Here is a 13,972-nt window from a genome sequence, read left to right as displayed (position 1 = left end):
AACCCCTGACAAACCCAACTAACTCTATCCTAATCATGGGACAATTTATAATCACCAATTAATCTATCTGGACTGTGGGAGGAAATGAGAGCACCCGGGGAAAACCCATGCATTCCACAGGGAGGATGTACAGAGACTCCTTACGGAACTGCTCCGGAATTGAACTCCGAACTCTGGAATGTCGCTAGCTGTAATGTCATCATACTGACTGCTACGCCACTGTGGCACCCTAATTTTAATTAGTTCTTGATCGTGATACTGTTTCCATGGCTTTGTCTCTGTGTTCATTGTGAATTGAAATCTGGAACAAATGTATTGTTGTGGAAAAAAGGGGGTCTTGCTCCCATTTCTCCTGGATGTTCTCCTAGGTTAGAACATAGAACTGTACAGCACAGGAGCAGGGCCTTGGACCGATAACGTGGTGCCAAACCAATTAAATTAAGAATCAAATGGCCAACTAAACTCATCCCTTCAGCCTACGCGATGTCCATGTCCTTCCTGAGGAGATACAGGAGTCTGAAGTCTGAAGATGATTTAAGGTTGGTAAACAGTCCAAAGTCCTGTCAAAGTACACACACGTCAACTCTACCATGGACGGTCATAAGCCCTCTGTGAGAGGAGGAGGGTTGGGCATGGGGCTAGCAACGCCATCCCATAAAAACCCAGAGCGACAGAAACACCAACAGAAGCTCCAAAGACCTGATCCCTGGGAGAGGAAGGATTCACCTACAAGACATAAGTCATGTGGTGAAAGCGGAAGCCACAGGGCCAATCAACCTCCTCAGCCCAGGACAATATAGAAAGCTTGGAGACAGTGCGAAAGGGAGGGTAGGCAGGTGATAGACAAGGGATGCACTCAGACCAATAGTTTGAGATGTGTCTATTTTAATGCGAGGAGTATTATGAATAAAGCGGATGAGCTTAGAGCGTGGATCAGCACTTGGACCTATGATGTTGACTTGGGTGGTGCAGGGACAGGAATGGCTACTTCAAGTGCCAGGCTTTAGATGTTTCAGAAAGGACGGGGAGGCAGGCAAAAGAGGTGGGGGCGTGGCAATGTTGATCAGAGATAGTGTCACGGCTGCAGAAAAGGAGGAAGTCATGGAGGGGTTGTCTACGGAGTCTCTATGGGTGGAAGTTAGGAATAGGAAGGGGTCAATAACTCTACTGGGTGTTTTTTATAGACCACCCAATAGTTTCAGGGACATCGAGGATCAGATAGGGAGGCAGGAACTTGGAAGCATAAATTGGAAACAGATGTTCTCAGGAAAACGTACAGAAGAAATGTGGCAAATGTTCAGGGGATATTTGCGTGAGTTCTGCGTAGTTACGTTCCAATGAGACAGGGAAAGGATGGCAAGGTACAGGAACTGTGGTGTACAAAGGCTGCTGTAAATCTAGTCAAGAAGAAAAGAAGAGCTTACAAAAGGTTCAAAAAACTAGGTAATGATAGAGATCTAGAAGATTATAAGGCTAACAGGAAGGAGCTTAAGAATGAAATTAGGAGAGCCAGAAGGGGCCATGAGAAGGCCTTGGCGGATAGGATTAAGGAAAACTCCAAGGCATTCTACAAGTATGTGAAGAGCAAGAGGATAAGACGTGAGAGAAGAGGACCAATCAAGTGTGACAGTGGAAAAGTGTGTATGGAACCGGAGGAGATGGCAGGGGTACTTAATGAATACTTTGCTTCAGTATTCACTACGGAAAAGGATCTTGGAGATTGTAGGGATGGCTTGCAGCGGACTGAAAAGCTTGAGCATGTAGATATTAAGGAAGAGGATGTGCTGGAGCTTTTGGAAAGCATCAAGTTGGATAAGTCACCGGAACCAGATGAGATGTACCCCAGGCTACTGTGGGAGGCGAGGGAGGAGATTGCTGAACATCTGGTGATGATCTTTGCATCATCAATGGGGATGGGAGAGGTTCTGGAGAATTGGAGGGTTGCGGATGTTGTTCCCTTATTCAAGAAAGGGAGTAGAGATAGCCCAGGAAATAATAGACCAGTGAGACTTACTTCAGTGGTTGGTAAGTTGATGGAGAAGATCCTGAGAGGCAGGATTTATGAACATTTGGAGAGGTATAATATGATTAGGAATAGTCAGCATGGCTTTGTCAAAGGCACTTATGAGCCTGAATGAATTTTCTTAGGATGTGACAAAACACATTGATGAAGGTAGAGCAGTAGATGTAGTGTGTATGGATTTCAGCAAGGCATTTGATAAGGTACCCCATGCAAGGCTTATTGAGAAAGTAAAGAGGCATGGGATCCAAGGGGACAGTGCTTTGTGGATCCAGAACTGGCTTGCCTACAGAAGGCAAAGAGTGGTTGTAGACGGGTCATATTCTGCATGGAGGTCGGTGACCAGTGGTGTGCCTCAGGGATCTGTTCTGGGAACCCTACTCTTCGTGATTTTTATAAATGACCTGGATGAGGAAGTGGAGGGATGGGTTAATAAATTTTCTGACACAAAGGTTGGGGGTGTTGTGAATAGTGTGGAGGGCTGTCAGAGTTTACAGTGGGACATTGATAGGATGCAAAACTGGGCTGAGAAGTGGCAGATGGAGTTCAACCCAGATAAGTGTGAGGTTCATTTTGGTAGTTCAAATATAATGGCAGAATATAGCATTAATGGCAAGACCCTTGGCAGTGTGGAGAATCAGTGGGATCTTGGGGTCCGAGTCCATAGGACACTCAAAGCTGCTATGCAGGTTGACTCTGTGGTTAAGAAGGCATATGGTGTTAAAGAGCCAAGAGGTAATGTTGCAGCTATATAGGACACTGGTCAGACCCCACCTGGAGTACTGTGCTCAATTCTGGTCGCCACACTACAGGAAGGATGTGGAAACCATAGAAAGGATGCAGAGGAGATTTACAGGGATGTTGCCTGGATTGGGGAGCATGCCTTATGAGAATAGGTTGAGTGTTGAGTGAACTCAGCCTTTTCTCCTTGGAGCGACGGAGGATGAGAGGTGACCTGATAGATAATGAGAGGCATTGATCATGTGGATAGTCAGAGGCTTTTCCCCAGGGCTGAAATGGCTAGCATGAGAGGGCACAGTTTTAAGGTGCTTGGAAGTAGGTACAGAGGAGATATCAGGGGTAAGTTTTTTATGCAGAGAGTGGTGAGTGCGTGGAATGGGCTGCCGGCAGCGGTGGTAGAGGCGGAAATGATAGGGTCTTTTAAGAGACTTTTAGATAGGTACATGGAGCTTAGAAAAATAGAGGGCTATGGGTAAGCCTAAGGTAGGGACTTGTTCAGCACAGTTTTGTGGGCCGAAGGGCCTGTATTGTGCTGTAGGTTTTCTATGTGTCTATGTTTTTCAATGACAGAGGACTCTGGTGAGCTGCTGTCAAAGCCTTTGCCCCAGTAGGGCCGATGAGCTTAAGAAGAAGATGAACAAGGCATACTGTCTCTCTATATTATTCTGAGATTGATTTACTTGTGAGTACTCATGATAAATATAATCAAATCAAGGGAAAAAAAACTGACAAACAGCCAACACGCAAAAGAAGACAAACTGTGCAAATACTAAATAAATAAATACATAAATATTGAGAATATGAGATGAAGAGTCCTTGAAAGTGAGCCCATAGGTTGTGGGAACATTTCACTGATGGGGTAAGTGAAGGTGAGCAAAGTTATCCCCTCTGGTTCAACAGCCTGATGGTTGAGGGTAATAACTGTTCCTGAACCTGGTGATGTGGGACCTGAGGCTCCCGTACCTCCTGCCCATAGCCCAGAGGTGAAGAACAGAGGACCATGGAAGAAAGGGAAAGGAAGGTTGGAGAGGTGGGTTGGAGCTGGTAAGAAGGCCTTTGCGGCTTCTCATTACTTGGTCCAATCAGCTGGTCTCCCGCGCCTGGACTCCGTGGGGTCATGTCTGCATTAGGGAAACAGACAGCTGAACTTTCTGGCCAGACCCTCCTCCATCTCTAGAAGGAAAACATTCAGTCAAACCCCAAAAAAAGAATGAGAAATTCTATGGAGGTGGGGTGGGGTGGAGAAGAGAAGAGGCCCGTGGCAGCATTCCAGTTAGTGCAACACTGTTACAGCTCGGGGTGTTCTGAAGTTTAAAGTTCAATTCCAGCACTGTTCTGTAAGGAGTCCCTGTACATCCTCCCCATGGAACGTCTGGGTTTCCTCCGGGTGCTCCAGTTTCCTCCCACAGTCTGAAGACATACCGGGTAGTAGGTTAATTGGTCATTGTAAATTCTCCTGTGATGGGGCTCGGGGTAAATCGGGGTTGCTAGGACAACGTGGCTCAAAGGGCCGGAGGGGCCTGTTCTGTGCTGTATCTCTAAATCAATATATCATATTAATAAACAAAGAAATAAAAAGGGGGTGGTTATTACATCGTGGGGAGGGTCAGTTGGGAAAGAGTAAGAGCCAATCGATAGTGAGAATGTATCAGTGAAGACTGAATCCCCCTTCAGTCACTGCAGAATGGGCAAGGTCATTGGGGGGGGGAGGTTGCAGTGACTTCACCTCAATCCCCACCTTACCTCTCCCCACCCTCATCCCCTCTCCCCACTCAGCAACAGCTCGATCCGATTGTCCAACTTGATGAGCCAGAGGGCGGCGAATCCGTGGAATTTATTGCCATAGACGGCTGTGGAGGCCGAGTCGCTGGGTACATCTGAAGCAGATGTTGATATGTTCCTGATTAGTGACTGCATCAAAGGTTACGGAGAGAAGGCAGGAGGATGGGGTGGAGAGGGATAGTAAATCAGCCATGATGGAATGGTGGCACAGTCTCAATGGGCCGAGTGGCCTACATCTGCCCATGTTATTTTACCCAGCTGCATTCCTGGGTGCCCAGCCAATGTCTTGGGATCGCCCCCAGCAAGGAGGAAAGGGTGAGAAGGGTGAAGGAAAGGGTAGGAGAGGGGAGAGGAAGGAAGGAGAGGGAGAGGTTTAGCTTGGGGAGGGAGGAGGAGGGAAGGAAAATAAGATGGATGAGGGGAGAATAAATCTGGTGGAGGGAGGGGGAGCAGAGGAGTGAGGGGTGGGAAGGAGGGGAGGGAGGGAGAGGGAGAGAATCGTGTGTGGTGGGGGGATAGTGAGTGAGGAGTAGGAAAACAGGGAGTTACAGGAGTGAGGGAGGGAGAGAGAGAGAGAGAGGGGGGAATGTTTGGTGGGAGGGAAGAGAGGCAGGGGGAGTTTAGACAACTGTGGAACTTTGGTTAAAGGATGAAGGGTCTCTGCCTGACCATCAATTACTTCTGTATCTCCATAGATGCCGTCGACCTGCCGATTTCCCTCAACATCTTTGTGTGTGTTACCCTGGTTAAATGGATTGCTGATACCCCCATATTATCACACAGAGATGTGGGCCGAGGGTGTGAGGGCATGACAGGATGTAGAAGGCTAGCAGCCTCCAAACCAGCAAAGGGTTAATTCTGACCCACATGTCCCAATCTCACTTACCCCCTGATATCCCCTGCTCCAAACCCCCACATACCCAGACAGCTGACAGACTGGTGTGAGTAAACCTCCTCCCACGGTGAACCTGCCTTCTTGACCCCGGCTCCCTTCCCCTGTGCAACACACACACACACACACCCACCCACACCCACACACATATACACAAACACACACACACACACACCCAAACACTTATACACATACACACAGACCCACACACATAAACACACACACAAACAGATCTACACACATACACAGACCCAAATATTTATACACATAGACCCACACACATACATAGATCCACACACACACAGACCCACACACATATACACAAACACACACACACACACACACACACAGACCCACACACATATAAACACACACACACATACACAAACACACACACACACACACACACAAACAGATCCACACACATACACAGACCCACTTATACACATAGACCCACACACATACATAGATACACACACACACACACACACACACACAGACCCACATACATACACGCATAATGACACACGCAGAGACGAACGCATACTGACATACAGTATAAGACACAAAGACGTGCGTTGTACTGTATAACACACAGATACAGAGACAGAGACACTCAGGCAGACACTAACCCTCACACACACCCAATTCGAAACCATACTCACTTCCTCTGCCGTACACAATAGGACTGGAAGGCACCCCATTGCGCTTACCTGAACCGCGGCAGACTGGCTCAGATCACTCTCTGGTTTTACCGCGGCTTGCTGTCCTCGCCTGAAAGATTGAAACAGCGCGATCAGGATGTGGTGCAGGATTAGAACCATGCTTGCATACTGCCGCCGCTCCGCACCGCACCAGCTTGTGTCTGTGTCTCTGTCTCTCCCTCGCTGTGCAACTCAACGCGTTCGTTCTGTCTCTCTCTCTCTCTGTCACACACACAAACACATTCTCTCTCTCTCCCTCTCTCACGTTCTTCCTCCCTATCTCTCCTTCTCTCACGCACACAGTTCCACAGCTCGCCAATGAGTCTACACTCTCCACACGAATAGGTAGGTGGGGAGGGAAATAGCAGAGTCTGGGGGCTAGAACGAACATCCAACATCGCACACCTGCTCATTCCCCCTGCGATGGGCCAGGGCAGGTGGAGCGGATTCAGCCACCAGTCTTTGGCCCTTCAAGTAAATTTACAAAAGAAAATAAAACACAGAAAATGGAAACAATATTAGAGGAGGCAGTTCCTGTTCATTTGGGAGTCTGCTAGGTCCTAATGCTCGCCGATTCAGTGCCGGCGTCAGGACTGGAAAGACTCAGCTAGATGTTCTTGAGATTCCAAAGAGGAGAGTCGCACAACTACCTCAACAGAGATGAGGAGAAATTTCATGAGCCAGAGAATGATTCCGGGACTAAAGGGGTTAACGTATGGGGAGCGTTTGATGGCTGGAGTTTAGAAGAATGATGGGGGGGGGGGGGATCGCATTGAAACCTATTGAATATTGAAAGGCCTGGATAAAGTGGATGTGGAGAGGACGTTTCCTATAGTCGGGGAGTCTAGGACCAGAGGGCACAGCCTCAGAATAGAGAAACTGCTATTTAAAACAGAGATGAAGAGGAATTTCTCCAGCCAGAGGGAGGTGAATCTGTAGAATTCTTTGCCACAGATGGCTGCGGAGGTAGGTCATTGGGTATATTTGAAGCAGAACTGTCTCTAGTTTCTAAGGAGACTGAGGTCCTTTAACATCTGCCGGATGATGCTGAGGATGTTCTACGACTTTGTGGTGGCCAGTGCTATCATGTTTGCTGTTGTGTGCTGGGGCAGCAGGCTGAGGGTAGCAGACACCAACAGAATCAATAAACTCATTCGTAAGGCCAGTGATGTTGTGGGGATGGAACTGGACTCTCTGACGGTGCTGTCTGAAAAGAGGATGCTGTCCAAGTTGCATGCCATCTTGGACAATGTCTCCCATCCACTACATAATGTACTGGTTGGGCACAGGAGTACATTCAGCCAGAGACTCATTCCACCGAGATGCAACACTGAGCATCACAGGAGGTCATTCCTGCCTGTGGCCATCAAACTTTACAACTCTTCCCTTGGAGGGTCAGACACCCTGAGCCAATAGGCTGGTCCTGGACTTATTTCATAATTTATTGGCATAATTTACATATTACTATTTAACTATTTATGGTTCTATTACTATTTATTATTTATGGTGCAACTGTAATGAAAACCAATTTCCCCCGGGATCAATAAAGTATGACTATGACTAAGTTGATAGGTTCTTGATTAGTTGGTGTGTCATAGGTTACGGGGAGAAGGCAGGAAACTGGGGTTGAGAGGGCTAATAAATCAGCCGTAATGGAATGGCAGAGCAGACTCAATGGGCCCAATGGCTTCATTCTGCTCCTTTGTCTAATGCAAAGAAAACTGAACATTTCAAACTGAGATCTGATGACGGGTCTCGGCCTGAAACGTCAACTGTTTATTCCTCTCCTGACCTGCTGAGCTCCTCCAGCATTTAGTGTGTGTTGCTCAGGGTTTCCAGGATCTGTTGTGTTTCAACCACATCCTCTTGCAGCCTTTCCATATGGCTATCACCATTTGTGTAAGTTGCTTTTCAAGTTCCTATCAAATCTCTCCCCTCTCACAGAGGGGGTAATTTCAAAGTAGATGCAAGGGGCAAGTTTCTTCACGCAGAGAGTGGAGGGTGCCTGGAATGTGCTGCCTGGGGCGGGGGTAGAGGCAGATATATTAGAGGTGTTTAGATTGGCACATGGATGGGAGGGAAATGGAAGGGTATGGCCATTGTGTAGGCAGAGGGGATTGGTTTATTATTTGTTTATTGAGATACAGTGTGGAGTGGGCCCTCCCAACCCATCGAGCCACGATGCCCAGCAATCCCCAATTAAACCCCGTCCTAATCATGGGACAATTCACAATGCCAAATTAATCTACCAACCAGTATGTCTTTGGACTGTGGCAGGAGATCGGAGCACCCAGAGGAAATCCACATGATCACAGGGAGAACGTATACGGATGACACGAAGCTGGGTGGCAGTGTTAGCTGTGAGGAGGATGCTAAGAGGATGCAGGGTGACTTGGATAGGTTGGGTGAGTGGGCAAATTCATGGCAGATGCAATTTAATGTGGATAAATGTGAAGTTATCCACTTTGGTGGCAAAAATAGGAAAACAGATTATTATCTGAATGGTGGCCGATTAGGAAAAGGGGAGGTGCAACGTGACCTGGGTGTCATTATACACCAGTCATTGAAAGTGGGCATGCAGGTACAGCAGGCGGTGAAAAAGGCGAATGGTATGTTGGCATTTATAGCGAGAGGATTTGAGTACAGGAGCAGGGAGGTACTACTGCAGTTGTACAAGGCCTTGGTGAGACCGCACCTGGAGTATTGTGTGCAGTTTTGGTCCCCTAATCTGAGAAAAGACATCCTTGCCATAGAGAGAGTACAGAGAAGGTTCACCAGATTGATTCCTGGGATGGCAGGACTTTCATATGAAGAAAGAATGGATGAACTGGGCTTGTACTCGTTGGAATTTAGAAGATTGAGGGGGGATCTGATTGAAACGTATAAGATCCTTAAGGGATTGGACAGGCTAGATGTAGGAAGATTGTTCCCGATGTTGGGGAAGTCCAGAACGAGGGGTCACAGTTTGAGGATAGAAGGGAAGCCTTTTAGGACCGAGATTAGGAAAAACTTCTTCACACAGAGAGTGGTGAATCTGTGGAATTCTCTGCCACAGGAAACAGTTGAGGCCAGTTCATTGGCTATATTTAAGAGGGAGTTAGATATGGCCCTTGTGGCTACGGGGGTCAGGGGGTATGGAGGGAAGGCTGGGGCGGTGTTCTGAGTTGGATGATCAGCCATGATCATAATAAATGGCGGTGCAGGCTCGAAGGGCCGAATGGCCTACTCCTGCACTTATTTTCTATGTTTCTATGTAACTCTAACAGATTTGTCAGGCAAGATTTCCCTTCACAGAACCATGCTGACTTTGACATTTTATCATTAGTCTCTAAATACCCCGAAACCTCATCCGTAACAATAGACTCCAACAATTTCCAAGACACTGAGGTTAGGCTAACTGGCCTATAATTTCCTCTCTTTTGTCTTCCTCCCTTCTTAAAGAGTGGAGTGTCATTTGCAATCTTCCAGTCCTCCAGGACCATGCCAGAATCAAGTGATTCTTAAAAGATCACGACCAATGCATCTGTTATCTATTCAGCAACCTCTTTCAGGACTCTGGAATGTAGTCCATCTGGTCCAGGTGACTTATCCACCTTAAGACCTTTCAGTTTACCTAGCACTTCATGGACAATGGCAAGAGCAATTTAATGGGTTCAGCACAACATTGTGGGCCACAGGGCCTGTTCCTGTGTAGTACTGTTCTATGTTCTAATTCCTGTCACTGTTTGTAAGGAGTTTGTACATTCACCCTGTGTTCTATGTTATATGTTCTCCTTAAACCTACATCCTCGAGTAATTTCCAGCATCTGTAGAATCTTTTATATGTTTCCCAAGCAAGGAAAAGACATGCTAACTATCAAGCAACACACACAAAATTCAGAAGGAACTCTGCTAATGATCAATTTCTTACATCTTTCCCATTTTCCCTCACCTGGATCCACCCATCAACTCCCCTTCCTCCTGACTTTTTATACCAGCTATCTCTCTCCTCTTTCCTTCCAGTTTTGATGGTCTTCATCGGGGAGGCAAAGTCGATGAAATTGACAAGCTCAGCATGCGTGCACGAAGCAGTACCGATGCAGTGGTCAAAGTAGCGCAGGAAGAGTTGGGGAGCCCCCACAGGCTGTTCCATGCAGCCGACAAAAGGCAGACAGGGCTGGGGTTAATGCGGGTGCCCACAGCTACCCTTTGGGTTTGGGGAAAGTGGGAGGCGCCAAAAGAGAAGGGTCTCGCCCAAACCCTCAACTCTTTATTCCTCTCCATCGATGTTGTCTGATCAATTGAGTTCCTCCAGTTTTTGATTCCCTAAGCCAGGGAAAGTGGCTGTGTACATTCACATATCTATGTCCCTGGTGATTTTAATAAAGGTTGGGAACCCCTACTTCAGAACAGACATGAAGTGGAATTTTTAGCCAGGGGGAGGTGAATCTGTGGAATTTATTGCTACGGATGGCTGTGGAGGCCAAGTCATTGGGTATATTTAATATTTAAGATTCAAGGGTATTTATTGTCATTCTCCAGTACACAAGTGTAAAGGAGAACAAAATTTTTGTTGCTCCAGATCCGATGCAGCACAGAAAAACCACAATAAGCATACAGAACAGAATAAAAACACAGTAAATATAAACACATAACATTATCTACGCCCCTCATGATCTGGTATGCCTCTGTAGCACTGGCAGAAACGCACGATCCTATCTGTCTCATTCAGTCTCTCCTGAAACCACTTGGAATTAGAATTGCATTCTAATTGGTTGCATCACTGTCTGGTACGGAGGGGCCACTGCACAGGATTGGAAAGAGCTGCAGAAAGCTGTAAACTCAGCCAGCTCCATCATGGTCACCGGCCTCCCCAGAAATGAGGACACCTTCAACATGCAATTCCTCAAAAAGGTGGTATCCGTCACTACGGACCCTCGTCATCCAGGACATGCCCTCTTCTCATTGCTACCACTAAGGAAGAAGCACAGAAGTCTGAAGACACACACTCATTGAAGATAACATCTTGCTAACCATCAACACTGGCGTACCTCAGGGATGTGTGCTTATCCCACCATTCTACTCTCTCTATACCCATGATTGTGTAGCTAGTCACAGCTGAGATGCCATTTATAAATCTGCCTGACACAACAGTTGTTGGCAGAATTTCAGGTGGTGACGAGAAGGCGTACAGGAGAGAGGCAGGCGAGAGGAATACACAACATCAGCAAGACCAAGGAATTGATTGTGAACTTCAGGAAGGGGAAGCCAAGGAAACGCACACCAGTCCTCGCCGAGGGATCAGCAGTGGAAAGGATGAGCAGCTTCAAGTTTCTTGGTGTTGACATCTCTGAAGATCTATCCTGGCCCAACATTGTGATACAATTATAAGGAACTTGAGGAGATTTGGAAAGCCACCAAAGACTTGCAAATTTCTACAGATGTACTGTGGAGAGCATTCTAACTGGTCGCATCATCATCTGTTGTGGAGGGACCACTGCACAGGATCGGAAAAAAGCTGCAGAACGTTATAAACTCAGCCAGCTCCATCGTGGTCACTGGCCTCATCAGCATTGAGAACACCTTCACGAGGCGATGCCTCAAAAAGGCGGCAACAATCGCCAGTAGCAGTTAGCGCAATACTGTTACAGCTTAGGGCATCAGAGTTCAGAGTTCAATCGTGGCACCCTCTGTGAGAAGTCTCTGTATATCCTCTCCGTGTAATGCGTGAGTTTTCCCTGTGTGTGCTGGTTTCCAAAGACGTACTGGTCATTGTAAATTGTAGACTGGGGTTAAATCGAGGTTGTCAGAGGTTACTGGGTGGTGTGGCTCGAGGGGCCAGAAGGGTATTTCAAAAAATAACTAAATCTGGGAGAGTGGGCAGAGGAACGGTTGATAGAATTTAACTCAGAAATTTGTGAAGTGATGCATGCTGAATCAGAATGAGAATCTAAAAGCAAAGGGGACACAGGTTTAAAGTGAGAGGGGAAAGATTTAAAGGGGACCAGAGGGGCAAATTTTGTTCCATCGACCTGCACCTGGACCACAGTCCTCAACACCCCTCCCATCCACGTACCCATCCAAACTTCTCTTCAATATTCAAATTGAACCCACATCCACCACTTCCACCCTCTGAGTGAAGAAGTTCCCCCTCATGTTCCCTTAAACATCTCACCTTTCACCCTTAACCCATGACAGTCACACCCAACCTCAGTGGAAAAAGCCTGCTTGCATTTACCCTATCTATACCCCTCACAGTGTGTGTGTGTCTGTATGTGTGTGTATATAAAAATATGCTGGCTCAGATACACACACACACACACACACACACACACACACACACATATGAGATATTTATCAGGAGCACCAGTGTATGTAGAACCCATAGCATTGTCAATGATCCTTCCCGGCTGTCCAACAATCGTTTTGACCTTCTACCATCAGGCAGGAGATACCTCTTTCCCCCAGGTTGTGAGACTACTGAAATCCCTGCAACCACCCAGATTTCTGTACCAGGGGACTGCTGTGTACTCTGCCTTACAGAAACATGGCTCACACCAGCAATTTCAAATGCAGACCTGCAGCCCAATGGCTTCACCATTCTCTGCAAAGACAGGATAGGAAGAGGAGGTGGAGTATGATCAATGATTAACTCATTGTGGTGCCCAAATGTGGTGGTTCTGTCTGAGTCCTGCTCACCCGACCTGGAACATCTAGCGGTCAAATGCCATCCACTTTATCTGCTGAGGGAACTTTCTGCCATTATCCTGGTAGCAGTGTACATTCCTCCTCAAGTCAATGTCAGGCAGACACTGAAGGAGCTGAGCAATGTAATCAGCAGGCTTGAAACTGCTCACCCTGATGCCTTCCCTGGCAGGCCAGCTCGAAAAACTCTCTGAACAAGTACCACCAGTATATCACCTGTGGAACCAGAGGAGCCTAGAATTGGGGACGCTGAGACCTCCATCCCGAACGCTGGCGTCAGAAAATCTTTCAAGAAGGTGAACCCTTGCAAGGGATCAGCCCTGATGGTTTACCTAGTAGGGCCAAAAAACCTGTGCCACCAACTGGCAGGAGTGTTCAAGGACATCTTCAGTCTCTCCTTGATGCAGTTGGAGGTCCCACCTGCTTTAAAAGGGTGACAATCATACGTGTGCCCAGTGGCTCAATGGCTATTACCCAGTGACATTCACATCTATTGTGATGAAGTGCTTTGTGAGATTGGTCATGGCAAAAATCAGCTCATACCTAGTAAGGTCCAGGACCCACTGCAATTTGCCTATCGCCACAACAGGTCTACAGCAGATGCAATCTCATTGGCTCTCCACTTGACCTTGGATCAGCTGGAGAATTGTAATACCTACGTCAGGCTGCTGTTTATTGATTACAGCTCAGCATTCAGCATCATGATAGCCTCAGTTCTCATCAACAAGCTCCAGAACCTGGGCCTCTGTACCTCCCTCTGCAACTGGACCCTTGACTTCCTCGAGAAAATCTGCAAATCCTGGAAATCCAAGGCAACATACACACAAAATGCTGGAGGAACTCAACAGGTCAGGCATCATCTATGGAAATGAATAGACAGACGGTCTCAGCCCAAAACATCAACTGTTTATTTATTTTCATAGATACTGCCTGACTTGCTGCATTCCTCCAGCATTTTGTGTATGTTGCCTGATTTCTTCACAGTCTTCACAGATTGGAAATAACATCTCCTCCTTGGTGACAATCAACACTGGCACATGTCAAAGATGCATGCATAGCCCACTACTCTATTCTCTCTAAACCACGATTGTGTGGCTAGGCACAGCTCAAACCCCATCTATAAATTTGCTGATTTGTTGGCAGAATTTC

The 13,972-nt window shown here is 47.1% G+C and overlaps 1 protein-coding gene across 6 annotated transcripts in view; it reads right to left on the bottom strand.

Annotated features, from left to right (window-relative positions):
• LOC140199980 (cGMP-dependent 3',5'-cyclic phosphodiesterase) overlaps positions 1-13,972 on the bottom strand; it is a 343,544-nt gene that overhangs the window by 301,727 nt on the left and 27,845 nt on the right. For 3 of the 6 annotated variants that reach the window (XM_072262534.1, XM_072262539.1, XM_072262536.1), the window contains exon 2: positions 6,149-6,209. In XM_072262534.1, the coding sequence (XP_072118635.1) occupies positions 6,149-6,209 (61 nt within the window). Of the gene's footprint in view, positions 1-6,148; positions 6,210-6,544; positions 6,625-13,972 lie in introns of those variants that run through there. The other 3 variants (XM_072262535.1, XM_072262537.1, XM_072262538.1) reach the window with 2 other exon arrangements.

Source organism: Mobula birostris, chromosome 7 (genome assembly GCF_030028105.1).
Source record: "Mobula birostris isolate sMobBir1 chromosome 7, sMobBir1.hap1, whole genome shotgun sequence".
Classification (NCBI taxonomy): Eukaryota; Metazoa; Chordata; class Chondrichthyes; order Myliobatiformes; family Myliobatidae; genus Mobula; species Mobula birostris.
Note: the sequence above shows the minus strand (reverse complement) of the source record. Positions and strands in the feature narration are given on the sequence as shown.